At 48.3% G+C, this 25,698-nt stretch overlaps 4 protein-coding genes across 4 annotated transcripts; all 4 read left to right on the forward strand.

Moving 5' to 3' along the window:
* The first annotated feature begins 4,014 nt into the window (after positions 1 to 4,014).
* LOC117865700 (uncharacterized) lies at positions 4,015 to 6,689 on the forward strand. Its single transcript, XM_034749933.2, has 3 exons — positions 4,015 to 4,445; positions 5,020 to 5,243; positions 5,838 to 6,689. The coding sequence occupies exons 1-3, from the start codon at positions 4,112 to 4,114 to the stop codon at positions 6,438 to 6,440; spliced, it is 1,161 nt and encodes a 386-aa protein (XP_034605824.1). The 5' UTR covers positions 4,015 to 4,111; the 3' UTR covers positions 6,441 to 6,689.
* Positions 6,690 to 9,192: 2,503 nt separating this feature from the next.
* LOC140223512 (uncharacterized) lies at positions 9,193 to 10,355 on the forward strand. Its single transcript, XM_072295357.1, has 2 exons — positions 9,193 to 9,505; positions 9,831 to 10,355. Exons 1-2 carry the CDS (start codon positions 9,307 to 9,309, stop codon positions 10,175 to 10,177), a joined length of 546 nt encoding a protein of 181 aa, XP_072151458.1. The 5' UTR covers positions 9,193 to 9,306; the 3' UTR covers positions 10,178 to 10,355.
* A 9,052-nt stretch (positions 10,356 to 19,407) lies between these two features.
* Positions 19,408 to 22,081, forward strand: LOC117865698 (uncharacterized). Its single transcript, XM_034749931.2, has 3 exons — positions 19,408 to 19,837; positions 20,412 to 20,635; positions 21,230 to 22,081. Exons 1-3 carry the CDS (start codon positions 19,504 to 19,506, stop codon positions 21,830 to 21,832), a joined length of 1,161 nt encoding a protein of 386 aa, XP_034605822.1. The 5' UTR covers positions 19,408 to 19,503; the 3' UTR covers positions 21,833 to 22,081.
* A 2,156-nt stretch (positions 22,082 to 24,237) lies between these two features.
* LOC140223287 (uncharacterized) lies at positions 24,238 to 25,390 on the forward strand. Its single transcript, XM_072294903.1, has 2 exons — positions 24,238 to 24,540; positions 24,866 to 25,390. The coding sequence occupies exons 1-2, from the start codon at positions 24,345 to 24,347 to the stop codon at positions 25,210 to 25,212; spliced, it is 543 nt and encodes a 180-aa protein (XP_072151004.1). The 5' UTR covers positions 24,238 to 24,344; the 3' UTR covers positions 25,213 to 25,390.
* Positions 25,391 to 25,698: the final 308 nt, after the last annotated feature.

A 25,698-nucleotide genomic window follows, 5' to 3' on the forward strand; every position in this document is an offset into this window, starting at 1 on the left:
GCCCCCCAGGGGTTGGCGCAGAGCGTTCCCCAGGGGTCGGCGCGGGACGCCCCCCAGGAGCCGGCGCGGGACGCTCCTCAGGAGTTGGCGCGGAGCGCTCCCCGGAGGTCTTCGGAGCCCGCCTCCGCCGTCGCCCAGGAGCCGGCGCGGGACGTCCCCCCGGAGTCAGCGCGGAGCGCTCCCCGGAGGTCCGCGGAGCCCGCCCCCGCCGTCGCGCCCGAGACTCGAGGGAGGCGCTTGACGCGGAACGCACTGAGCATGGCGCCCTGCGGGATACGGTCCGCGTCGTCTGCGACGACCTCAGCGTGGTCAGGGGGAGAGGACGAGCTCGCTGGCGGCTCGTGTCCTTGGGACCTACCGCCGAGCCCGCGAGATTGCCCTGGAGGCGCTCCGCACCGGCGTGAGGCGAGCCTTCGGGGTCTTTGGCTCCCACTACTCCGGCATCAACTTCGCCGGGATGAGCGGGGGGTACGCCGCCGGCTACTCCGAGGCCGAGCTGGACGAGATCGACGCGTCGGTGCTCGACCCGGCGGAGGCCTTGGCGAAGCTCCTCGAGGATGAAGCCGTCCCGCCCGCCGATCCCCGGGCAAGTTAACTGCATCGGGCTAGCGCCCCAGATGTAAATATATTAGTTTCAGACTCGTTTTGTGATGGCCATAGAGGCCTTTTCTATAAATTGTCGTGAAAAAGTTTTCAATCCCCTTTCTTATTTTTTGGACTTGTAAAGTTTAGAGCGCTTTGTCGGGTGTGTCAGTAAACATTGATGAGCGAAGACACCGTAGCCGCCGCTGGGGGCGACTTTTTTGTTTTTTAACCCTTTTTTCGAAAGATTCTCACAAATAGGCCCCTGGCGGAACTAATTCCAAAAATGGACCCTTAGCTTGGCGCCATCCACGCTGGCGCCAAGCTACAACGTCTCGGCGCCAGCCATCCTGGCGCCAAGGTCTTTGCACAGCTGCTGACGCGGATGCCGACGTGGCGGGGGCTTGGCGCCAGCCATGATGGCGCCAAGCCTTGGCGCCATGCGCCATGGATCTTGGCGCCGAGCTATCTACGCCGTACCCCTCACGTTTCGAACTAAATAAGTATAATTATTCCGAGAAGTGTGTAACAAACTAAGCTGTGGTTCAACTGGTTAGGGGGTGGAGGTGGGTTCCTTAGCCTGGGGACCCGAGTTCAAACTCCAGTGTTGAACCTTTTTTTTCTACATTTTATTTTTTTGATTTGGAAGGCAGGGTAACCCGACATGTACAAACTCTATTATCGTAGGATACGAGATTTCGTAAAATAAAGTTGCACCGCTTGTTTACCTGTACAACAGAGAAAAAAATAAAATGTAGAAAAAAAAGGTTCAACACTGGGGTTTGAACTCAGGTCTACCAGCTAAGGAACCCACCTCCACCTCCTAACCAGTTGAACCACAGCTTAGTTTGTTCCACACTTCTCGGAATAATTATACTTATTTAGTTCGAAACGCGAGGGGGTACGGCGTAGATAGCTCGGCGCCAAGATCTATGGCGCCAAGCTTGGCGCCAAGATCCATGGCGCCAAGCCCCCGCCACGTCGGCATCCGCGTCAGCAGCTGTGCAAAGACCTTGGCGTCAGGATGGCTGGCGCCGAGACGTTGTAGCTTGGCGCCAGCGTGGATGGCGCCAAGCTAAGGGTCCATTTTTGGAATTGGTTCCGTCAGGGGCCTATTTGTGAGAATCTTTCCAAAAAAGGGCTAAAAAATAAAAAAGTCGGCCGCTGGGGCGTAGGTTTTTTCGCAGTCCGATCAGTCTTGCCTGAACACCGGTCGTGCACTCTCTCCTTTTCATGCCCGAAAGTTCAGAAAGAGGGTCGGCCCGGAAAGAGAGAGCGTTTTGAGAGGATGTCAAGTGGCTTGGGCCGGAGCCCCTGATAGCCCCCGAGGGATGTGCGACCCTGAGGCAGAGCTAGGGTCGGATATCCCTGAGTTCGAAGCGAAACTTGAATGGATCCAACTCAAAATTCTTTTTTCCGTAAAATTTTTAATTTACAGAAGTGTCATGTACAGAACTTGGAAACGAAAGCTAGGGGTAGAAACGTCTTAGCTGTTCTATGTTCCAGGCGGAGCCGCCCCTCTGGGGGAGGCCCGCCGGCGCGCGCCTGGCCGCTCGCCGCTATCCCTCTGCAGGCGCGTATGCTGGAGGAGGAGGGTGGCCGCGCACCAACTGTCGTCGCGCCCCGCAGATGGCCTCCTCGGTGGCTGTAGCCGCCGGGTCATGATGAGGGCATTTCGTCGTGACTCCGGTGTCCGTCGGGAGGGACGGCGGCATCCGCCGTCCTGCCGATGGCTCGCGGAGAGCGAGCGTCACATCCCCGCTGCCGGGCGCGCGGGGCCCGAGGACGGGCGAGTCTTTCCTCTGCTCCGAGCGGTGCAGGCCATGAGTGCCTTGCGGCGAATGGAAGGAGGCCGCAGGTACTGTAGCTTGTACAGTGCGACCGTGCATGGGTACTTGCAGTGGTTGCGTGAGGAGCGCGATCAGCCCTCTTCCTGACATACCTGCGGCGCATTTATGGCGAGATTGACAGGGGGACCCACGAGATCTGCGCCCGAGGCGGATACATGTCGGGCGGGCCCGGATCAGCCCGACCCCAGATCTGCGGTCGGGCGAGGCGGAGCTTGGTCTTCCGGGGGTCGGGGATGCCCGACCCCGGAACTTGGGGTCGGGCGAGGCGGAGTGCAGTATACAAGAGGTCGGGAGCATCCGACCCCGGGTTTTCAGTCGGTCGGGTCTTTCCTTGTTGGGCCGACGGCAATTTCGCTACCTTAGATGGGTCTGGGCCTTCATGACTGTTGCTTTAAGAGGGAGGCCGTTAATATTTCCCCCCGACAACACCGATCTCCATTTTCCTTCTGTAACTTGATTTTATTTCAATGCACTTCAGTAGGGGTTTCGTCCTCCTGTTCCTTCAAAAAAATTCGCTTGTGCCGTTTCCAAGAGACCCCTATGCTGCATAGACAAATCCTATATGTAGGTACCAGTTTTTTTATAACTAGGGACTTACGATTTGATGATGCATGTGCACAATACGTAGTGGTATATATACGTCTATTATTATATGTGGATAATTTAGTAATGGTTACATTGGAAAAGTGATATTTCGAATAGAATGACATTTTAGACTTTATGCTAGCGCTAGTGTCAAAAAACATTATAGTGATACCATTTGTGTTATCTTATCATGATACCCCGTATACTACCTATGTATGCTACCCATATCGCACGTGAAATTTTAGTACTATACAATTAATCTTAACCATCGGATGTTTTTATACTAATCCCTTTCGAACACTAGTATAGCCTAATATTGTGCATCGTAAAAGAGCTCATCTATGATGCCACTTTGATTCACTGTGCACTATCCTAGCTCTATACCCCACATGTTATAATTTTTTACTGACAAATTTGATTCCAGCGTTGAGCTCAGTTTGTCTAATCTTAATTGTGCCTACACCTAACCTTTGTCAAGTGCCAACCAAACACGCTAATGTTGTTGCCTGAGCTGAGACCGCACTCTTTTCACAGAAATCGCTACTCGCTCTATGCACTGGAGCCTACCCGGCCACAAGCGATGATGTTTGGTTGCTAGCCACCATTTGCTACATCTATCCTTTGTCAAGTGTGGCAAACTACAAAATAAAGAAATTTGAAGCCACATTTTACCATAGCAAAGAGAATTTTGCTATATTTTTTAACTCTATGACATGTGGAGCTCAAAAAGAATATTGTCTAAAGTTAGTGGCCAACCAAACACCTACCAATTGATCAAACTTGCCTAAGCTTAGGTATGCCAAGATGTGACAGGGAATCAAACACCCCGTAAGCCCATCAACCCCTTATGCCAGATAACTCAAACAGGGCCCTAATCATCAAGCTCCAGCTTTGGGCCATCCCCATGTCATCCAACACGGGCCGGGAGAAATGTACAGGCCCTTTACTGATCCCAGCAGCCCGCGGACCTCTCTCACCTCATCAGTCAACAAGCCCACCCCGGCCGTCCCAACACCAATCCGAGATCTAGAGGCATCTCGCTAGCCTTCTCTTCGGCGGCGGGGCAAAAACCCTAACCTTCCCGGCGGCGGAATATGGAGGCGATGGATCTGGAGGCGAAGCTGGGTGAGAACGGCCACGGCCACAAGAGGTCTGATCTGGATCTGGAGGCGAAGCTGGGTGAGAACGGCCACGGCCACGGCCACAAGAGGTCTGATCTGGATCTGGAGAAGGCCGCGGGTCAAGTGCTTCAGGGCGGCGATGCTAAAAGGCCGCGCGAGGCCAACAACGGCGACCACCACAGCGCTATGGAGACGGATGAGGAGGAGGAGGAGGAGGAGCTGGGGCCGGAGGGTTGCTTTGAGTTGCACCGCAAGAGTTGGCTCTCGATGTTCGGCAGAAACGGCGCCATCCCCTTCGAGGCCGAGAGTACGTATTCGTCTGCACATCTCTCTTGCTTCTCCTCGTCTTGATCAGCTTTTCCTCGTCTTGATCATCTTGTTGGAGCTTTCTTCAGTCGTGGCCAACGGATTAGGATCCACTCAAAAACCGTAATTTCAAATCCGTAGCATTTGTTTCTTTTCTTATATCAAGGAGGCATGATTAGACGCGTGAACTTGCTGGGGACTGGTGCTTGAGATCAATGGTAGGAGGTTAGAAAAAACGTCATGATGTGGGTCATCCGTTTTAGATCCTGTTGTTTACAAAACCTACTGATTCTATTTTAGAAAGAATAAAAGATAATATTAAATGTTAATATGAACCCCGTTTCAATCCCATATTGGCTTGAGATCTATATGATTTCCCCATATATTTGCTCCTAATTACATTGTTTGTCAAATGTTTATAGTAAAAAAATCCCCTTTCCAAGCCATTTTATCATATGCAGCTATACGAGTAACAGTTTTTCCTTATGCACAGCATTTGTTTGCTTCATCATCAATCAATTATGATGTCTAGGTATAGATGACTGGACTAACAAATAACCCCGTTCCTTTTTCAGCCCAGTACCCTCCCATGTGCTACACGGACATACCGATACTGCCATTAACTGCTGGACCTGGTGATACCATGGAGGTCTTCTTCGTCAAGGTGACTCAGATCACCAGCGACCTCCAATGGCCACTAGATGTCTATGGCATTGTCGCTGTGCGCGATTCCCTAGACTGGAAGCGCAACTACCTCTTCAGGCGAGGCAGAGATAATTGCCAGACCCTCACCTCTCAGGCATGTTCAAACATCTGTGTTTCAACTTCTGTCCTATTCCATTGCCCATTTAATCTACTATAAGCATCTCAATGCATGTATATGGTGTAATCTGCTTGGTAGTACTGGTAATATCAGCTGATTTTTATGGCGCTTAGCTCCAAGCTAGCATTCGGAAGAAATATTTATACAGGTTGATACTGTGAATTAGGATCTGAACCTTTCCATCAGAGATACTTTATGCATGTTGCTGCTGGCTCTTAAAACGTAAATAGTAAAACTTGGTTATATTTTTAAAAGTATATCAAATGTAGTTTTTATAGTTGGTATCCACTTCAGTTCTTGGTTGGCTGGCCCTGACATGCAAGATTTCAGTAGGTGGGCACATTCCTGATCCTTAAATCTGCATTTTAGAGGATGCTATTAAGTGGTTTTGTATGTGCATCACTAGTGAAATAAATTGCTGGCTGCTGATTCACCTTTAGTGATGGTGTTTCCAAAGGCAATTGAAATCTGCGGGCTTTTAATTTGTCTGGCTGCTGATGCACCTTTAGTGATGGTGTTCCTAAAGGCAATTGAAATTTGCTGGCCTTGAATTTGTGTCACTGTATGCAGGATTCTCTTTTGGAACTTACAGGTCCTAGCCGAGCTATCCTGCTGTGGGATGAGCCTATTTTTGAGATTGACCTGAAAGTGAAGGACACAGGGAGTTCATTGTCTGAAGATGACAAGATTTTATGCTTGGATTTCTTTGGATACAACAACATCTCTTACAGAGGCAGTCTCAGTTACACCAGAACAGAGGTGCTTTCAAGCAAGCATAGCACAGTGGAGGTCAGGTACGCTCATGTCAAGCGCTCCGTGGAGGCGACCATCACTGCCCGCATCAGCAAGGGATCAGGCAACTTTAGTGCACGCCTCACTGCCTGCAACACGGGCATTGGTGAGGATGTAGTGCTGCTGGACACCAGGGGCAAGGAGGTGGTCGTCAACGAGGATGGGGAGGTCACACTGCAGCGCCGAGTAGTCGTCGTGGAGGAGAGGGCTGAACTGATCCTTGGCATCAAGGCTGAACAGCTAGGTGACGCTGGCGAGAGCAGCACTAAGCTTGAGAAGAAGTTTGGTTTTGTACCTAAGTCAGCCCTGAGAAATCAAGGCTATTTTCACATTGGATCCTCGAGCCTGCACATGGTGGTTGCATGGTCTCTTCTTCCTTAGATTACTTCAGAACTGTGTGTCATCGTACCACGACATGACTCGGCCACTGACTTGGTGATGCTATTACCTGGCAAACTAATGTTGCTTCCTTCGGGTGGTTTAAGTTATTATGTAGTTGTTTTGTAGTCAGTGTACCTAGTGTTATAACATATGTATGTAAGATGCTTGTGAACTGATGTCTGGTACTTGTTCTGGTTATGCTGCCATGCAGATTTAATTTATGTAAGCCTCTAGCCCTGATTATATCTATTTCTTTGTCGAGTCAGTATGCATTTTGATTTATATGTTACATAAACAACTACTACCTCCATCCATAAATATATGAAGTTTAGGACAAACAAATTAGTTCAAAAATGGTCTAATTTGCTTGTCCTAAGCATCATATATTTGAGGACGGAGGGTATAATTCATCCAACTGATGAGTGTGTGCGATGAACATTTCTGCCACCTAATTACTCTCTATTTACATTTCGTGAGAAAATAATAAGATATTTACCACCTGCTCTGTTGGGCTTCGTCAAGCTGCCATGTTCAACATGAGCCCCTCGTACACTGGTTTCGTGGCCATCTTGATTATTTACCCTCTCCACCACTTTCGTTTCATTCATTTACATTTTCTGTTCATATTCACTGGCACAGGAATTGATCAGACTGCCCTCGTGGCCAGGAAATAAAAAGTTCCTTCAGTTCATCCAAAGCAACCGCTGGAACCTGGCACCATGAATCTTTCTCTTTGAAAAAAGTATCTTGTATGCCACTAAACATTATACCATTCCCTTATGTGATATATAAAGTTTTGAGTTTACTTACGTCATTACGTGCCAGTACTTAAATTTCCATTCTCTTCCGTGCTATCTCGGTTACTTACTCAAAATCCAATGAAGAAGGACGTTTTTGTCCAATTTTCTTACGTACCGCTGAAATGCAAAGGGTGAAAACTTTCACATACTCCATTCACCTAATAAAAACCGCAATTCTAACACTTCAAAAAAATCCTAAAAAAAGTGCAATCCTTCGCTTTGGACCACTAGGAGGGCCTACTTAATTAGCTTAAAGATAACCGGTCAAAATACATTTGCTAGTCTCAATTACTTTGCATGCCGTAAATTTACGCTAAGGAAAAAGAAAAGACAACATGCCTAAATAGTTGGATTTGGATAGTTCATAAGGAATTTGACAATGATATTAATTCGTCTTGTGATGTGATATGATCAAATTAGACAAACATGCATGCTCCCTCTGTCAAAAAAACAAATCACCCAAGAAATTGTAGGATGGATTAAAAAAAACAAGGAGTTAAAATGACCTTATTTATTCTGGTGCTAATTGACTGATGCATACCTGTGCATATAAGCACGTACTAAATTAAGTGTAATAACTTATTTTTTTTTTGACAAATTTTGAATGATAATATCCGTATCAAAATAGCTGTCAATGACACTTAGTCTTAACCATTCATATTATTAAAAAATTATTTAAGCATCATTTATTTTGTTTTTGTTTGTGGCTTACTTTACCATCATAAATATTCTTTTCGTACGTTTACAATAAATTTTTAAATAAAATGAATGGTCAGATGTATCAGAAAAAATTAACAGCGATAAATATTTTGCTATGGAGGAAGTATATTTATTTTTGAACGAAGGGACATGAAAAACCCTAAGGCCCCGTTTGGATCATTGGAATTGAATTCCATCCTAATAATCATAATTTAGACACAAATTAATTAAGCTAATATAATTGTATGTGGAATATAGTTGTATATTATAGTTGGTGATATGGGAGAGATACTTGTATGCTGCACTTCTACTATAGAGAAGCGAGTCTAAGAGCGTGCTATAAGAATTGAATTCCATCTAATAACCATAATCTATAGAATCAATTTCCATCTCCCACCCCATGAATTTAAGATAGGCTTATATCTAAACTTTGGAAAGTTGTGGAATGCCACATTCCAACATAAATTAGCCTACTCCATTAAATAGATTCCAATTCCTTGGACCCAAACGGGGCCTAAGCAAATTCCCTATCTGCCATTAAAAATTTAACTCATTCCTTACGTGCCATCAAAATTAACTCCATCCCCTCAGTGCCACTGAAAATTTAACTCCATCCCGTACTTGCCATTCCGTTGGATTCTACCGTCACTTGCCGTGAAGGCCTCTGTGGGTCCCACATGAAAGTGGGAGAGAGAAAGAGAACTCCTTTCCCCCCTCCCGATCTCCCCTGCGCCTGCGCCCCCGCCGCACCCGTCCGCAGGAGGTTTGAGCCGGGGCGCCGCCACCGCTCCCGTCCGCAGAGGTCCAAGCCGGGGCGTCGTCGCAGGCCCGCAGCTCCCGCCGCCGCTTCCGTCCGTGGGAGGGAGGTGCTGACTCGGGGGCGATGCCGCCACTCCCGTCCGTGGATGGGAGGGGCCGACCCAGGCTCGCCGCCGCTCCCGTTCGTGGGAGGGAGGGGCCGACTCGGCTCGCCACCGCTCCCCCGCCGCGGCGAGATCTACGTGGCTGAGCCATTTACAATAAATGATTACTTTACCATCATAAATATTCTTTTCGTACATTTACAATAAATTTTTAAATAAAATGAATGGTCAGATGTATCGGAAAAAAATAACAGCGATAAATATTTTGCTATGGAGGAAGTATATAATGATTACAGACCTTAATGGTAGAGGCAGAATTGTCTCGGTGAAGAATCTGTGGTTCTAAGATACATTGTACCGACTGGATGTTTGACTTTTTGCCACTGGGACCCTTCACGTGGTGAAATCCCAGATCTTGATGCCTTGCTATCACATGCTTATGATACATCCAAAGCAGGGTTGAAGACAAAACACTTAGGGTTTCACAAAGCACTCTGTGTTTTGATGGGGTGGAATTGGCTTGTTGCTCCAGACACATCTAAAGCCCATCACTCCATTTCATCTGAGGAAGTAAATGCCATGAGGGGAGATCTCATGTTGTGGCCTCCAGTAGTTGTGATACATAACAGCTCAATCGTGAGCAAGGCAAAGGATACTGAAGCAAAGGTTGTGTCCATGGAAGAAATTGAAGGCGTACTGGCAAGTTAGTTTCCGCTGAGCCTCAGAAGAACATACCTGTGCACTTGTTAACTTTTTGTTTATCAATATGGATACCTTAGAAATTATGATTGTGGCTAAATATGTTCTTATGTTGTCTTCTGTAGTATTTCCTTAAGATGTTATGAATGGACTGATACATTGGCTTATTTAGGCATACTTGTTTGTTCCTTTGTGATTATGGTAGTATTTTCGTAGCAAAATGAATGCATTTGTAATAATGCAGCTTTCTGAGAGGTTAATCTTTAGTTGTTAATAGCAGCCTTGTGCTATTGACTCCAATAGTTGTTCATGTTGTTTTGTTTATCCAGATATAGGGGTACCACGTGAGAAGGTGAAGGTTAGCCATGGAAGACCTGCTAATCAGAGTGTCTTCCTGGTGAAGTTCCAGCCAACAATATCTGGGTTTCAGGAAGCCATGAGAATCAACGACTATTTCTCCAGCAGAAACCACGGTAAGGAAGAGTTCCAGCAGATGAGAGATGGCAAAGGTAAGAAGGCTGCTCCTGTTGACAACCTGGAAGAGCTGCTGTATGCGCACATTGCGGTCGTCGAAGACCTGGTCTACCTAGATGAGGAAGCAAAGAGGAGATGCAAGATCAGGAGCAAGAAGGAAGTCGAGGCCAGTGCAGACGCCACACTGAACTTAGAACCATGAAGTATCACGGATAAACTAGATTAGGTTATTACCAGGTTTACTAGGATCTGAACTGATCACGTGATCCACCTTTTGCTTAATCCTACGGCTGCTTGTACAACCAAGTGGCTGCAGTGTAAGAGCGCGCAAATTCTGCTTTTGCCATCAAGTGATGAAATCCCAGATGCATTTTGGTTTTTGACTTTTTGCCACTGGGACCCTTCACGTGGTAAAAACAAACCTTGGGAGTGTCCAGTGGCAAAATGGTAGGATTACAGACCTTAATGGCAAAGGCAGAATTGCCTCGGTGAAGAATCTGTGGTTCTAAGATACATTGTACCGACTGGATATTTGTGTTATTAAGTACTTTTCATTTGTCGTTGATCTTTGCTTTTAGTCTCCTAAATTAAAGTTACTTTGTCGATTTATTGTTGTGATAATTTTACCATAAAAGGCTGTCAGATTCCGTCCCAGCCCTCCAGTTGGCTGTGTTTTGAGAAATACCAACTTTGTCCCCACCCGAAAGAGTGTTTGGCTCATTGATCGATAAATTACGCCAAGTAGAATATTTTCTCAATCTTTTAGGTTGCAAAACAAAATCACGCCAATCCAAACAAGAGAAGTTGCAGGGCCTGGCACTGGCAGCCGGAGCTAAACCCCGGTGTTCATGGAAGACGAGCTTGTGCGGCTGCGGTGGTTCGGTCCTCCTTTGTTCCTCTGCTTGTCGACACGATATCGTTAGACGCTGAAGCCCCGAGATTGGTGTATGTGTATATGGCGCCAGCCGCAATGGATGGGAACGCCGACGTGCTCGACGCCTCTCCGTACCGCACCACCAGGTAGACCGAACCTTCCGGCGAGCTGACGTAGCAGTGGCAGCACCGTCCAGCGCGCGTCACCGGGCTTGGCGAAGACGATGCTGGCCATCCCGTCCCTGAGGCAGAGCACGCGCGTGGAGTCGTCGAAGCCCGCGCCGTTGACCTCCGCGTGCGGATAATCGACGACGCCCGACGGGCCGCTCCGGAGCGCCGGGGATGATCCGGCCGGCTTTTGCTATTGTCTTGTGCAGCGAGCAGGCAGGCCTTAGAAAGCACAATGGAATCTAGGTCAATTGCAAGTCCCAACTGCATTTGTTGAGAATCTTTTCTGTTGATCTTCAAGATTGGTTTGTTTGTCCTGAAAAGTCGCTGTGATACGCATTTTTCATCTGTTGGTTAATTACTTAATTTTCGCCTTAGCTTTTTTCTGTCACCTGTCTGTGAAAATTATACGGGAGCCGTCGAAATATCTGTAGGTTGGCTGGGAAGTTTTTGGTGCAATCATGTTGGGCACATCACATACGCGTGCATAACAGACTAAATCAGAAACTACCACCGGAAGGGATGTCACGTGCGTGCATCCAGAGACGGTGCTTGTGCTGCAGCTGATGATCAAGCCCCTTTTGCACTCCAAAGCAACTGGCAGCTCAAGGATGGTGTAGCGGAAACGAGATGATGAGCCGCCAACAGGTTTTCGTTTCTGTCGTTGTCAAGATTTGCGGAACTTAGACTAGTAAATTTCTTTTATGCGCGTAAGGCTTCGGACGGTGACGTGGGAGACACAGGGTTAGACTGGTTCGGGCAAAAGAGGCCCTACGTCCAGTATCGAGGATGCTCGTGTTGCCCACGCGAGGTTGGGTTACAGGTGGGCGAGAGAGGGAACTGATCCCAGGTCTCTTGTGTGCTTGTGCTCTAAGGGAATGTAAGAATGTGCTGTTAGCTTGAGGAAAAAAGTCTGAGCCCCCCTCTCTGGCCCCCGACGCTCCTTTTATATTGTAAGGAGACCGCCGGGGTTACAGGTGAGACGGGTGTGGAAGACAGTAAAGAGTTAAACATAGCTGGGTAAAAAATACAACATGAAGGGAGGAACCAAGTTCCTAGGTTCCCGGCGTCCTTGCCGGCCTTCGACGTCTGCCGACACGTATGCTGGAGGAGGGTGGCGGCGCGCCAACTGTCGTTGCGCCCTGTCGACGGCCTCCTCGGTGGCTGTAGCCGCCGGGTCATGATGAGGGCGTTTCGTCGTGACTCTAGTGTCCGTTGGGGGAGGCGGCGGATCCCGCCGTCCTGCTGATGGCTCGCGGAGAGCAGACGTCACATCCCTGCTGCCGGGCGCGCGGGGCACGAGGACAGGCGAGACCTCCCTCTGCTCCGGGCGGCGCAGGCCATGAGTGCCTTGCGGCGAATGGAAGGAGGCCGCAGATACTGTAGCTCGTACAGTGCGGCCGTGCATGGGTACTTGCAGCAGGTTGCGTGAGGAGCGCGGTCATCCTTTCGTCGTTTCGCCGGAGATCTTGTGCTCGTCCTGCAAGCTGCGGTTTGATCAGGGGTAGGGAGCGTTGTTAGTCCGGCTTGACCGGGGAGTCCTCAAATCGCGACCACACGCGTGGTCGTTGGTTGCGACGCTAGCCCCCGAGCCCCCGCGCGTTGCAGGAGACTGATCGGGAGGCTAGATCGGCTTTTGATCGTTACCCCTCAAGCGTCCGTTCGCTGGGACGGAGGGGTGGAGCCGTGCCATGCTATCCTCGTTGGACGAACCGTGGTGCTCGTTGAGCTGCGAACGGGTCGGTTCGAGTGGAGTCCCGGTCCCCGTTCGGGGGGGTCCGGCTCAGGCCAAGCTGGTGGCGTACTCCAGGCTCCAGCCAGCCAGTTCCTATAGTTCCCGAGTCCGTTCGGTCGGATCCGGGGGCTCGTTGCCTTTCGTCGTGGAAAAACCATGAACTTTGATGCCGGTCTGGACTCGAACGTGAGGTCGGGACGCCCTTGGCTTTCGCTCGCCTGGGTGTTGGCCGCTTGCGGACCCGTCCCTTCTCACCCCTTGCTCGGGGGATGTCCTGAGGCAGCTATCGAACCCGTAACGTGAGGCGAGCCTTCAGGGTCTTCGGCTCCCACTACTCCGGCATCAACTTCGCCGGGATGAGCGGGAGGTACGCCGCCGGCTACTCCGAGGCGGAGCTGGACGAGATCGACGCGTCGGTGCTCAACCCGGCGGAGGCCTTGGCGAAGCTCCTGGAGGATGAAGCCGTCCCTCCCGAAGATCCCCGAACGAGTTAACTGTATCGGGCTGGCGCCCAAGATGTAAATACGTTAGTTTCAGACTTATTTTGTGATGGCCACAGGGGCTTTTTCTATGGATTGTCATAAAAAAGTTTTCGATTCCCTTTCTTGTTTTTTTGGACTTGGAAAGTTTAGAGTGCGTTGTCGGGCATGTCAGTAAGCTTTGATGAGCGAGGGCACCGTAGCCGCTGGGGCGTAGGTTTTTTCGCAGTCCGATCAATCTTGCCTGAACACCGTTCGTGCACTCTCTCCTTTTTATGCCCAAAAGTTCAGAAGGGGGGGGGCCTCGGAAAGAGAGCGTTTTGAGAGGGTGTCAAGTGGCTTTAGGCCGGAGCCCCTGATGGCCCCCGAGGGATGTGCGGCCCTGAAGCAGAGCTAGGGTCGGATATCCCTCTTCGCGGTGGCGCGGTGCTCGGATTCCTCTTCGGGTGCGGCCACGCGCAGAGCGGTCTGTTCACCGGCATCGATGGGCTCCTCGGCCTCGGCCGCCTGCCGGTGTCGCTGGTGGGGCAGGCGGCGGGCGCGTACGGCGGGGCCTTCTCCTACTGCTTCCCGACGAAGCCGTCCATTGGGGTACCTGACGCTGGGCGGCGGTGCGAATGCCGCGGCGCCGGGGGTTCGCGACGACGCAGCTGCAGCGCCGGGGGGTATTGCAGAATGCAGTTTGATGTAAACCGACTCCTGTTGCGTTTTTTTTCAAAATGTACGCTGCCTGGTGTGTATGTACAAATGATCATGCAATATACAATGTTCTAGCAGTTCGCCGTTTCATGGCTGACCTTGCATCTGATTACCTATCGCAAGTTTCTTTATAACAAATTGTGTGCACCTAATTGAGGAAACATGATGATAAAAATACAATCCCGGCAGGAAAAAATTACATTACAAACTAGACCGGGAAAATGGCTCTAGTAGTAGTAATACTGTGCTAAGGAAGGAAGCTCTCTTTTCTTTGTAGTTAGTAGTCCTCTTTACATATACATTCAACGGAATATTTCAACATCCACAGCCAAACTAACTCCCCAGCTCATCTACCTCCCTGGTACTAACAAAACTCAACGAATTTCCAGTCAATCTTGCTATATGGTGACTACCCTAGAGGTTACAAAGTGTACAAAATGCCTGCCTGCACCAATTTGTGTGGTATACTATCCGTATGTATGCTAAACCTATATCAACCCATCTTGCTGACACATGCAATCAGGCATCGGGAAGGTGTATATGGAATCGTTAGGTTTCCTGAATGCAATGCTCCTTACGGCGGGGGGTCGGGAGGTCGGGCGAGGCCGACGGCAGTTTTCATTACCTCAGGTGGGCCGGGGCCTTCATGGTTGAGCCTCGAGAGGTCATTAATATTTCCCCCCAACAGTAGCCCCTGAGCCTGTGGTGGAGCGGGGACGCTCCTCCAGAGGCTGCTGTCATCGTCCGCAGGGGATCCTCACAGTCGATCCGGGACAGGAGGTGTCGTTTGCGCGGCTTGACCGAATGGGTTGATCGGGCGAAGCATCCTGTGAGCGGCTCGGCGCGGGAGGATTTCTTCAGACCTGTATCCCTTTCTTACCTTTTGGTGGGCCTTGGGCCGAACGTGGAGGGAGGCCGCGCCTTGGGCCGGACGTGGGAGACGTCGTGCGCGTGCCTTCCGGGAGATGAAGTGGTGGAGGGCGCCGACCCGCGAATCGAGGGAGGAGGGGATGTTTCTGCTGCAGGTCGTGTGCACGGTTTCCGACGAAGGGGCGGGCGTGACGGGGCGTACCTGGCGCTGCATTTATTGCGCTGGAGGCGTCCGTTCTGCTTCCCACGCGCCTTCCCTATAAAACGAGGATTTCGCCTCGCCAGTTCCGCCCGCCATCTGCTTCCAAGCCCTTTCGCCTCCTCGCGCGCCCTTGGTTTTCTTGCGCCCGTCTTCCTCCGCCCGGCGCCGCACCCTTTCTCCCCATCCCCCGTCGAGCTCTTCGCCCTCCGGCGATGGGATCCTGGGCCCGGGGTCGGGCGAGGCGGAGTTTCGCGGCGGGGGGTCGGGAGTCCCCGGGGTCGGGCGAGGCGGAGTTTGGTCTTTAAGGGGTCGGGAACGTCCGACCCCGAGGCACCGGGTCGGGCGAGGCGGAGCGTGGCTCCTCCCTCCCGTATTGGGCCGACGGCAGTTTTCATTACCTCAGGTGGGCCGGGGCCTTCATGGGCTTCGAGAGGTCGTTAATATTTCCCCCAACACTAATGATGAATTAATTAGGTTTAATAGATTCGTCTCGCGATTTAGCCTAGAAATTCTGCTATTAATTTTGTAATTAGCTCATTCGTCCTATTTAGCATCCGAACGTCCGATGTGACATGACTAAAGTTTAGATCCTATCTCCCAAACACCCCCTAAGTAAACTCAAAACTTTATATATCACATAAGGGAATAGTATAATATTTAGTGGCATACAAGAAACTTGATTATTCATGGTGCCAGGTTATAGCGGTGTAATGATGTAAGAGGGTGTTTGGCACACAGGGGCTAAAATTTAGCCCCTATCACATCGGATGTTTGGACACTAATTAGAAGTATTAAATATTGGTTAATTACAAAACTAATTGCACAACCCCTAGGCTAAATCGCGAGACGAATCTATTAGACCCATTAGTCCATGATTTGACAATGTGGTGCTACAGTAACCATTCGCTAATGATGAATTAATTAGGTTTAATAGATTCGTCTCGCGATTTAGCTTAGAAATTCTGCTATTAGTTTTGTAATTAGCTCATATTTAGTCATCCTAATTAGCATCCGAACGTCCGATGTGACAGGACTAAAGTTTAGGTCATAGAGGCCTTTTCTATAAATTGTCGTGAAAAAGTTTTCAATCCCCTTTCTTATTTTTTGGACTTGTAAAGTTTAGAGCGCTTTGTCGGGTGTGTCAGTAAACATTGATGAGCGAAGACACCGTAGCCGCCGCTGGGGGCGACTTTTTTGTTTTTTAACCCTTTTTTCGAAAGATTCTCACAAATAGGCCCCTGGCGGAACTAATTCCAAAAATGGACCCTTAGCTTGGCGCCATCCACGCTGGCGCCAAGCTACAACGTCTCGGCGCCAGCCATCCTGGCGCCAAGGTCTTTGCACAGCTGCTGACGCGGATGCCGACGTGGCGGGGGCTTGGCGCCAGCCATGATGGCGCCAAGCCTTGGCGCCATGCGCCATGGATCTTGGCGCCGAGCTATCTACGCCGTACCCCTCACGTTTCGAACTAAATAAGTATAATTATTCCGAGAAGTGTGTAACAAACTAAGCTGTGGTTCAACTGGTTAGGGGGTGGAGGTGGGTTCCTTAGCCTGGGGACCCGAGTTCAAACTCCAGTGTTGAACCTTTTTTTTCTACATTTTATTTTTTTGATTTGGAAGGCAGGGTAACCCGACATGTACAAACTCTATTATCGTAGGATACGAGATTTCGTAAAATAAAGTTGCACCGCTTGTTTACCTGTACAACAGAGAAAAAAATAAAATGTAGAAAAAAAAGGTTCAACACTGGGGTTTGAACTCAGGTCTACCAGCTAAGGAACCCACCTCCACCTCCTAACCAGTTGAACCACAGCTTAGTTTGTTCCACACTTCTCGGAATAATTATACTTATTTAGTTCGAAACGCGAGGGGGTACGGCGTAGATAGCTCGGCGCCAAGATCTATGGCGCCAAGCTTGGCGCCAAGATCCATGGCGCCAAGCCCCCGCCACGTCGGCATCCGCGTCAGCAGCTGTGCAAAGACCTTGGCGTCAGGATGGCTGGCGCCGAGACGTTGTAGCTTGGCGCCAGCGTGGATGGCGCCAAGCTAAGGGTCCATTTTTGGAATTGGTTCCGTCAGGGGCCTATTTGTGAGAATCTTTCCAAAAAAGGGCTAAAAAATAAAAAAGTCGGCCGCTGGGGCGTAGGTTTTTTCGCAGTCCGATCAGTCTTGCCTGAACACCGGTCGTGCACTCTCTCCTTTTCATGCCCGAAAGTTCAGAAAGAGGGTCGGCCCGGAAAGAGAGAGCGTTTTGAGAGGATGTCAAGTGGCTTGGGCCGGAGCCCCTGATAGCCCCCGAGGGATGTGCGACCCTGAGGCAGAGCTAGGGTCGGATATCCCTGAGTTCGAAGCGAAACTTGAATGGATCCAACTCAAAATTCTTTTTTCCGTAAAATTTTTAATTTACAGAAGTGTCATGTACAGAACTTGGAAACGAAAGCTAGGGGTAGAAACGTCTTAGCTGTTCTATGTTCCAGGCGGAGCCGCCCCTCTGGGGGAGGCCCGCCGGCGCGCGCCTGGCCGCTCGCCGCTATCCCTCTGCAGGCGCGTATGCTGGAGGAGGAGGGTGGCCGCGCACCAACTGTCGTCGCGCCCCGCAGATGGCCTCCTCGGTGGCTGTAGCCGCCGGGTCATGATGAGGGCATTTCGTCGTGACTCCGGTGTCCGTCGGGAGGGACGGCGGCATCCGCCGTCCTGCCGATGGCTCGCGGAGAGCGAGCGTCACATCCCCGCTGCCGGGCGCGCGGGGCCCGAGGACGGGCGAGTCTTTCCTCTGCTCCGAGCGGTGCAGGCCATGAGTGCCTTGCGGCGAATGGAAGGAGGCCGCAGGTACTGTAGCTTGTACAGTGCGACCGTGCATGGGTACTTGCAGTGGTTGCGTGAGGAGCGCGATCAGCCCTCTTCCTGACATACCTGCGGCGCATTTATGGCGAGATTGACAGGGGGACCCACGAGATCTGCGCCCGAGGCGGATACATGTCGGGCGGGCCCGGATCAGCCCGACCCCAGATCTGCGGTCGGGCGAGGCGGAGCTTGGTCTTCCGGGGGTCGGGGATGCCCGACCCCGGAACTTGGGGTCGGGCGAGGCGGAGTGCAGTATACAAGAGGTCGGGAGCATCCGACCCCGGGTTTTCAGTCGGTCGGGTCTTTCCTTGTTGGGCCGACGGCAATTTCGCTACCTTAGATGGGTCTGGGCCTTCATGACTGTTGCTTTAAGAGGGAGGCCGTTAATATTTCCCCCCGACAACACCGATCTCCATTTTCCTTCTGTAACTTGATTTTATTTCAATGCACTTCAGTAGGGGTTTCGTCCTCCTGTTCCTTCAAAAAAATTCGCTTGTGCCGTTTCCAAGAGACCCCTATGCTGCATAGACAAATCCTATATGTAGGTACCAGTTTTTTTATAACTAGGGACTTACGATTTGATGATGCATGTGCACAATACGTAGTGGTATATATACGTCTATTATTATATGTGGATAATTTAGTAATGGTTACATTGGAAAAGTGATATTTCGAATAGAATGACATTTTAGACTTTATGCTAGCGCTAGTGTCAAAAAACATTATAGTGATACCATTTGTGTTATCTTATCATGATACCCCGTATACTACCTATGTATGCTACCCATATCGCACGTGAAATTTTAGTACTATACAATTAATCTTAACCATCGGATGTTTTTATACTAATCCCTTTCGAACACTAGTATAGCCTAATATTGTGCATCGTAAAAGAGCTCATCTATGATGCCACTTTGATTCACTGTGCACTATCCTAGCTCTATACCCCACATGTTATAATTTTTTACTGACAAATTTGATTCCAGCGTTGAGCTCAGTTTGTCTAATCTTAATTGTGCCTACACCTAACCTTTGTCAAGTGCCAACCAAACACGCTAATGTTGTTGCCTGAGCTGAGACCGCACTCTTTTCACAGAAATCGCTACTCGCTCTATGCACTGGAGCCTACCCGGCCACAAGCGATGATGTTTGGTTGCTAGCCACCATTTGCTACATCTATCCTTTGTCAAGTGTGGCAAACTACAAAATAAAGAAATTTGAAGCCACATTTTACCATAGCAAAGAGAATTTTGCTATATTTTTTAACTCTATGACATGTGGAGCTCAAAAAGAATATTGTCTAAAGTTAGTGGCCAACCAAACACCTACCAATTGATCAAACTTGCCTAAGCTTAGGTATGCCAAGATGTGACAGGGAATCAAACACCCCGTAAGCCCATCAACCCCTTATGCCAGATAACTCAAACAGGGCCCTAATCATCAAGCTCCAGCTTTGGGCCATCCCCATGTCATCCAACACGGGCCGGGAGAAATGTACAGGCCCTTTACTGATCCCAGCAGCCCGCGGACCTCTCTCACCTCATCAGTCAACAAGCCCACCCCGGCCGTCCCAACACCAATCCGAGATCTAGAGGCATCTCGCTAGCCTTCTCTTCGGCGGCGGGGCAAAAACCCTAACCTTCCCGGCGGCGGAATATGGAGGCGATGGATCTGGAGGCGAAGCTGGGTGAGAACGGCCACGGCCACAAGAGGTCTGATCTGGATCTGGAGGCGAAGCTGGGTGAGAACGGCCACGGCCACGGCCACAAGAGGTCTGATCTGGATCTGGAGAAGGCCGCGGGTCAAGTGCTTCAGGGCGGCGATGCTAAAAGGCCGCGCGAGGCCAACAACGGCGACCACCACAGCGCTATGGAGACGGATGAGGAGGAGGAGGAGGAGGAGCTGGGGCCGGAGGGTTGCTTTGAGTTGCACCGCAAGAGTTGGCTCTCGATGTTCGGCAGAAACGGCGCCATCCCCTTCGAGGCCGAGAGTACGTATTCGTCTGCACATCTCTCTTGCTTCTCCTCGTCTTGATCAGCTTTTCCTCGTCTTGATCATCTTGTTGGAGCTTTCTTCAGTCGTGGCCAACGGATTAGGATCCACTCAAAAACCGTAATTTCAAATCCGTAGCATTTGTTTCTTTTCTTATATCAAGGAGGCATGATTAGACGCGTGAACTTGCTGGGGACTGGTGCTTGAGATCAATGGTAGGAGGTTAGAAAAAACGTCATGATGTGGGTCATCCGTTTTAGATCCTGTTGTTTACAAAACCTACTGATTCTATTTTAGAAAGAATAAAAGATAATATTAAATGTTAATATGAACCCCGTTTCAATCCCATATTGGCTTGAGATCTATATGATTTCCCCATATATTTGCTCCTAATTACATTGTTTGTCAAATGTTTATAGTAAAAAAATCCCCTTTCCAAGCCATTTTATCATATGCAGCTATACGAGTAACAGTTTTTCCTTATGCACAGCATTTGTTTGCTTCATCATCAATCAATTATGATGTCTAGGTATAGATGACTGGACTAACAAATAACCCCGTTCCTTTTTCAGCCCAGTACCCTCCCATGTGCTACACGGACATACCGATACTGCCATTAACTGCTGGACCTGGTGATACCATGGAGGTCTTCTTCGTCAAGGTGACTCAGATCACCAGCGACCTCCAATGGCCACTAGATGTCTATGGCATTGTCGCTGTGCGCGATTCCCTAGACTGGAAGCGCAACTACCTCTTCAGGCGAGGCAGAGATAATTGCCAGACCCTCACCTCTCAGGCATGTTCAAACATCTGTGTTTCAACTTCTGTCCTATTCCATTGCCCATTTAATCTACTATAAGCATCTCAATGCATGTATATGGTGTAATCTGCTTGGTAGTACTGGTAATATCAGCTGATTTTTATGGCGCTTAGCTCCAAGCTAGCATTCGGAAGAAATATTTATACAGGTTGATACTGTGAATTAGGATCTGAACCTTTCCATCAGAGATACTTTATGCATGTTGCTGCTGGCTCTTAAAACGTAAATAGTAAAACTTGGTTATATTTTTAAAAGTATATCAAATGTAGTTTTTATAGTTGGTATCCACTTCAGTTCTTGGTTGGCTGGCCCTGACATGCAAGATTTCAGTAGGTGGGCACATTCCTGATCCTTAAATCTGCATTTTAGAGGATGCTATTAAGTGGTTTTGTATGTGCATCACTAGTGAAATAAATTGCTGGCTGCTGATTCACCTTTAGTGATGGTGTTTCCAAAGGCAATTGAAATCTGCGGGCTTTTAATTTGTCTGGCTGCTGATGCACCTTTAGTGATGGTGTTCCTAAAGGCAATTGAAATTTGCTGGCCTTGAATTTGTGTCACTGTATGCAGGATTCTCTTTTGGAACTTACAGGTCCTAGCCGAGCTATCCTGCTGTGGGATGAGCCTATTTTTGAGATTGACCTGAAAGTGAAGGACACAGGGAGTTCATTGTCTGAAGATGACAAGATTTTATGCTTGGATTTCTTTGGATACAACAACATCTCTTACAGAGGCAGTCTCAGTTACACCAGAACAGAGGTGCTTTCAAGCAAGCATAGCACAGTGGAGGTCAGGTACGCTCATGTCAAGCGCTCCGTGGAGGCGACCATCACTGCCCGCATCAGCAAGGGATCAGGCAACTTTAGTGCACGCCTCACTGCCTGCAACACGGGCATTGGTGAGGATGTAGTGCTGCTGGACACCAGGGGCAAGGAGGTGGTCGTCAACGAGGATGGGGAGGTCACACTGCAGCGCCGAGTAGTCGTCGTGGAGGAGAGGGCTGAACTGATCCTTGGCATCAAGGCTGAACAGCTAGGTGACGCTGGCGAGAGCAGCACTAAGCTTGAGAAGAAGTTTGGTTTTGTACCTAAGTCAGCCCTGAGAAATCAAGGCTATTTTCACATTGGATCCTCGAGCCTGCACATGGTGGTTGCATGGTCTCTTCTTCCTTAGATTACTTCAGAACTGTGTGTCATCGTACCACGACATGACTCGGCCACTGACTTGGTGATGCTATTACCTGGCAAACTAATGTTGCTTCCTTCGGGTGGTTTAAGTTATTATGTAGTTGTTTTGTAGTCAGTGTACCTAGTGTTATAACATATGTATGTAAGATGCTTGTGAACTGATGTCTGGTACTTGTTCTGGTTATGCTGCCATGCAGATTTAATTTATGTAAGCCTCTAGCCCTGATTATATCTATTTCTTTGTCGAGTCAGTATGCATTTTGATTTATATGTTACATAAACAACTACTACCTCCATCCATAAATATATGAAGTTTAGGACAAACAAATTAGTTCAAAAATGGTCTAATTTGCTTGTCCTAAGCATCATATATTTGAGGACGGAGGGTATAATTCATCCAACTGATGAGTGTGTGCGATGAACATTTCTGCCACCTAATTACTCTCTATTTACATTTCGTGAGAAAATAATAAGATATTTACCACCTGCTCTGTTGGGCTTCGTCAAGCTGCCATGTTCAACATGAGCCCCTCGTACACTGGTTTCGTGGCCATCTTGATTATTTACCCTCTCCACCACTTTCGTTTCATTCATTTACATTTTCTGTTCATATTCACTGGCACAGGAATTGATCAGACTGCCCTCGTGGCCAGGAAATAAAAAGTTCCTTCAGTTCATCCAAAGCAACCGCTGGAACCTGGCACCATGAATCTTTCTCTTTGAAAAAAGTATCTTGTATGCCACTAAACATTATACCATTCCCTTATGTGATATATAAAGTTTTGAGTTTACTTACGTCATTACGTGCCAGTACTTAAATTTCCATTCTCTTCCGTGCTATCTCGGTTACTTACTCAAAATCCAATGAAGAAGGACGTTTTTGTCCAATTTTCTTACGTACCGCTGAAATGCAAAGGGTGAAAACTTTCACATACTCCATTCACCTAATAAAAACCGCAATTCTAACACTTCAAAAAAATCCTAAAAAAAGTGCAATCCTTCGCTTTGGACCACTAGGAGGGCCTACTTAATTAGCTTAAAGATAACCGGTCAAAATACATTTGCTAGTCTCAATTACTTTGCATGCCGTAAATTTACGCTAAGGAAAAAGAAAAGACAACATGCCTAAATAGTTGGATTTGGATAGTTCATAAGGAATTTGACAATGATATTAATTCGTCTTGTGATGTGATATGATCAAATTAGACAAACATGCATGCTCCCTCTGTCAAAAAAACAAATCACCCAAGAAATTGTAGGATGGATTAAAAAAAACAAGGAGTTAAAATGACCTTATTTATTCTGGTGCTAATTGACTGATGCATACCTGTGCATATAAGCACGTACTAAATTAAGTGTAATAACTTATTTTTTTTTTGACAAATTTTGAATGATAATATCCGTATCAAAATAGCTGTCAATGACACTTAGTCTTAACCATTCATATTATTAAAAAATTATTTAAGCATCATTTATTTTGTTTTTGTTTGTGGCTTACTTTACCATCATAAATATTCTTTTCGTACGTTTACAATAAATTTTTAAATAAAATGAATGGTCAGATGTATCAGAAAAAATTAACAGCGATAAATATTTTGCTATGGAGGAAGTATATTTATTTTTGAACGAAGGGACATGAAAAACCCTAAGCAAATTCCCTATCTGCCATTAAAAATTTAACTCATTCCTTACGTGCCATCAAAATTAACTCCATCCCCTCAGTGCCACTGAAAATTTAACTCCATCCCGTACTTGCCATTCCGTTGGATTCTACCGTCACTTGCCGTGAAGGCCTCTGTGGGTCCCACATGAAAGTGGGAGAGAGAAAGAGAACTCCTTTCCCCCCTCCCGATCTCCCCTGCGCCTGCGCCCCCGCCGCACCCGTCCGCAGGAGGTTTGAGCCGGGGCGCCGCCACCGCTCCCGTCCGCAGAGGTCCAAGCCGGGGCGTCGTCGCAGGCCCGCAGCTCCCGCCGCCGCTTCCGTCCGTGGGAGGGAGGTGCTGACTCGGGGGCGATGCCGCCACTCCCGTCCGTGGATGGGAGGGGCCGACCCAGGCTCGCCGCCGCTCCCGTTCGTGGGAGGGAGGGGCCGACTCGGCTCGCCACCGCTCCCCCGCCGCGGCGAGATCTACGTGGCTGAGCCATTTACAATAAATGATTACTTTACCATCATAAATATTCTTTTCGTACATTTACAATAAATTTTTAAATAAAATGAATGGTCAGATGTATCGGAAAAAAATAACAGCGATAAATATTTTGCTATGGAGGAAGTATATAATGATTACAGACCTTAATGGTAGAGGCAGAATTGTCTCGGTGAAGAATCTGTGGTTCTAAGATACATTGTACCGACTGGATGTTTGACTTTTTGCCACTGGGACCCTTCACGTGGTGAAATCCCAGATCTTGATGCCTTGCTATCACATGCTTATGATACATCCAAAGCAGGGTTGAAGACAAAACACTTAGGGTTTCACAAAGCACTCTGTGTTTTGATGGGGTGGAATTGGCTTGTTGCTCCAGACACATCTAAAGCCCATCACTCTTCATCTGAGGAAGTAAATGCCATGAGGGGAGATCTCATGTTGTGGCCTCCAGTAGTTGTGATACATAACAGCTCAATCGTGAGCAAGGCAAAGGATACTGAAGCAAAGGTTGTGTCCATGGAAGAAATTGAAGGCGTACTGGCAAGTTAGTTTCCGCTGAGCCTCAGAAGAACATACCTGTGCACTTGTTAACTTTTTGTTTATCAATATGGATACCTTAGAAATTATGATTGTGGCTAAATATGTTCTTATGTTGTCTTCTGTAGTATTTCCTTAAGATGTTATGAATGGACTGATACATTGGCTTATTTAGGCATACTTGTTTGTTCCTTTGTGATTATGGTAGTATTTTCGTAGCAAAATGAATGCATTTGTAATAATGCAGCTTTCTGAGAGGTTAATCTTTAGTTGTTAATAGCAGCCTTGTGCTATTGACTCCAATAGTTGTTCATGTTGTTTTGTTTATCCAGATATAGGGGTACCACGTGAGAAGGTGAAGGTTAGCCATGGAAGACCTGCTAATCAGAGTGTCTTCCTGGTGAAGTTCCAGCCAACAATATCTGGGTTTCAGGAAGCCATGAGAATCAACGACTATTTCTCCAGCAGAAACCACGGTAAGGAAGAGTTCCAGCAGATGAGAGATGGCAAAGGTAAGAAGGCTGCTCCTGTTGACAACCTGGAAGAGCTGCTGTATGCGCACATTGCGGTCGTCGAAGACCTGGTCTACCTAGATGAGGAAGCAAAGAGGAGATGCAAGATCAGGAGCAAGAAGGAAGTCGAGGCCAGTGCAGACGCCACACTGAACTTAGAACCATGAAGTATCACGGATAAACTAGATTAGGTTATTACCAGGTTTACTAGGATCTGAACTGATCACGTGATCCACCTTTTGCTTAATCCTACGGCTGCTTGTACAACCAAGTGGCTGCAGTGTAAGAGCGCGCAAATTCTGCTTTTGCCATCAAGTGATGAAATCCCAGATGCATTTTGGTTTTTGACTTTTTGCCACTGGGACCCTTCACGTGGTAAAAACAAACCTTGGGAGTGTCCAGTGGCAAAATGGTAGGATTACAGACCTTAATGGCAAAGGCAGAATTGCCTCGGTGAAGAATCTGTGGTTCTAAGATACATTGTACCGACTGGATGTTTGTGTTATTAAGTACTTTTCATTTGTCGTTGATCTTTGCTTTTAGTCTCCTAAATTAAAGTTACTTTGTCGATTTATTGTTGTGATAATTTTACCATAAAAGGCTGTCAGATTCCGTCCCAGCCCTCCAGTTGGCTGTGTTTTGAGAAATACCAA

The sequence above is a fragment of the Setaria viridis genome, chromosome 7 (assembly GCF_005286985.2).
Source record: "Setaria viridis chromosome 7, Setaria_viridis_v4.0, whole genome shotgun sequence".
Lineage (NCBI taxonomy): Eukaryota > Viridiplantae > Streptophyta > Magnoliopsida > Poales > Poaceae > Setaria > Setaria viridis.

Coding starts and splice junctions, on each gene's coding strand:
- LOC117865698 (XM_034749931.2), top strand. CDS start 19,504: ATGGAGGCGATGGATCTGGAGGCGAAGCTGGGTGAGAACGGCCACGGC. Junction 19,838..20,411: donor CATCCCCTTCGAGGCCGAGA/GTACGTATTCGT, acceptor TTCCTTTTTCAG/CCCAGTACCCTCCCATGTGC. Junction 20,636..21,229: donor GCCAGACCCTCACCTCTCAG/GCATGTTCAAAC, acceptor CACTGTATGCAG/GATTCTCTTTTGGAACTTAC.
- LOC140223287 (XM_072294903.1), top strand. CDS start 24,345: ATGGGGTGGAATTGGCTTGTTGCTCCAGACACATCTAAAGCCCATCAC. Junction 24,541..24,865: donor AATTGAAGGCGTACTGGCAA/GTTAGTTTCCGC, acceptor TTGTTTATCCAG/ATATAGGGGTACCACGTGAG.
- LOC117865700 (XM_034749933.2), top strand. CDS start 4,112: ATGGAGGCGATGGATCTGGAGGCGAAGCTGGGTGAGAACGGCCACGGC. Junction 4,446..5,019: donor CATCCCCTTCGAGGCCGAGA/GTACGTATTCGT, acceptor TTCCTTTTTCAG/CCCAGTACCCTCCCATGTGC. Junction 5,244..5,837: donor GCCAGACCCTCACCTCTCAG/GCATGTTCAAAC, acceptor CACTGTATGCAG/GATTCTCTTTTGGAACTTAC.
- LOC140223512 (XM_072295357.1), top strand. CDS start 9,307: ATGGGGTGGAATTGGCTTGTTGCTCCAGACACATCTAAAGCCCATCAC. Junction 9,506..9,830: donor AATTGAAGGCGTACTGGCAA/GTTAGTTTCCGC, acceptor TTGTTTATCCAG/ATATAGGGGTACCACGTGAG.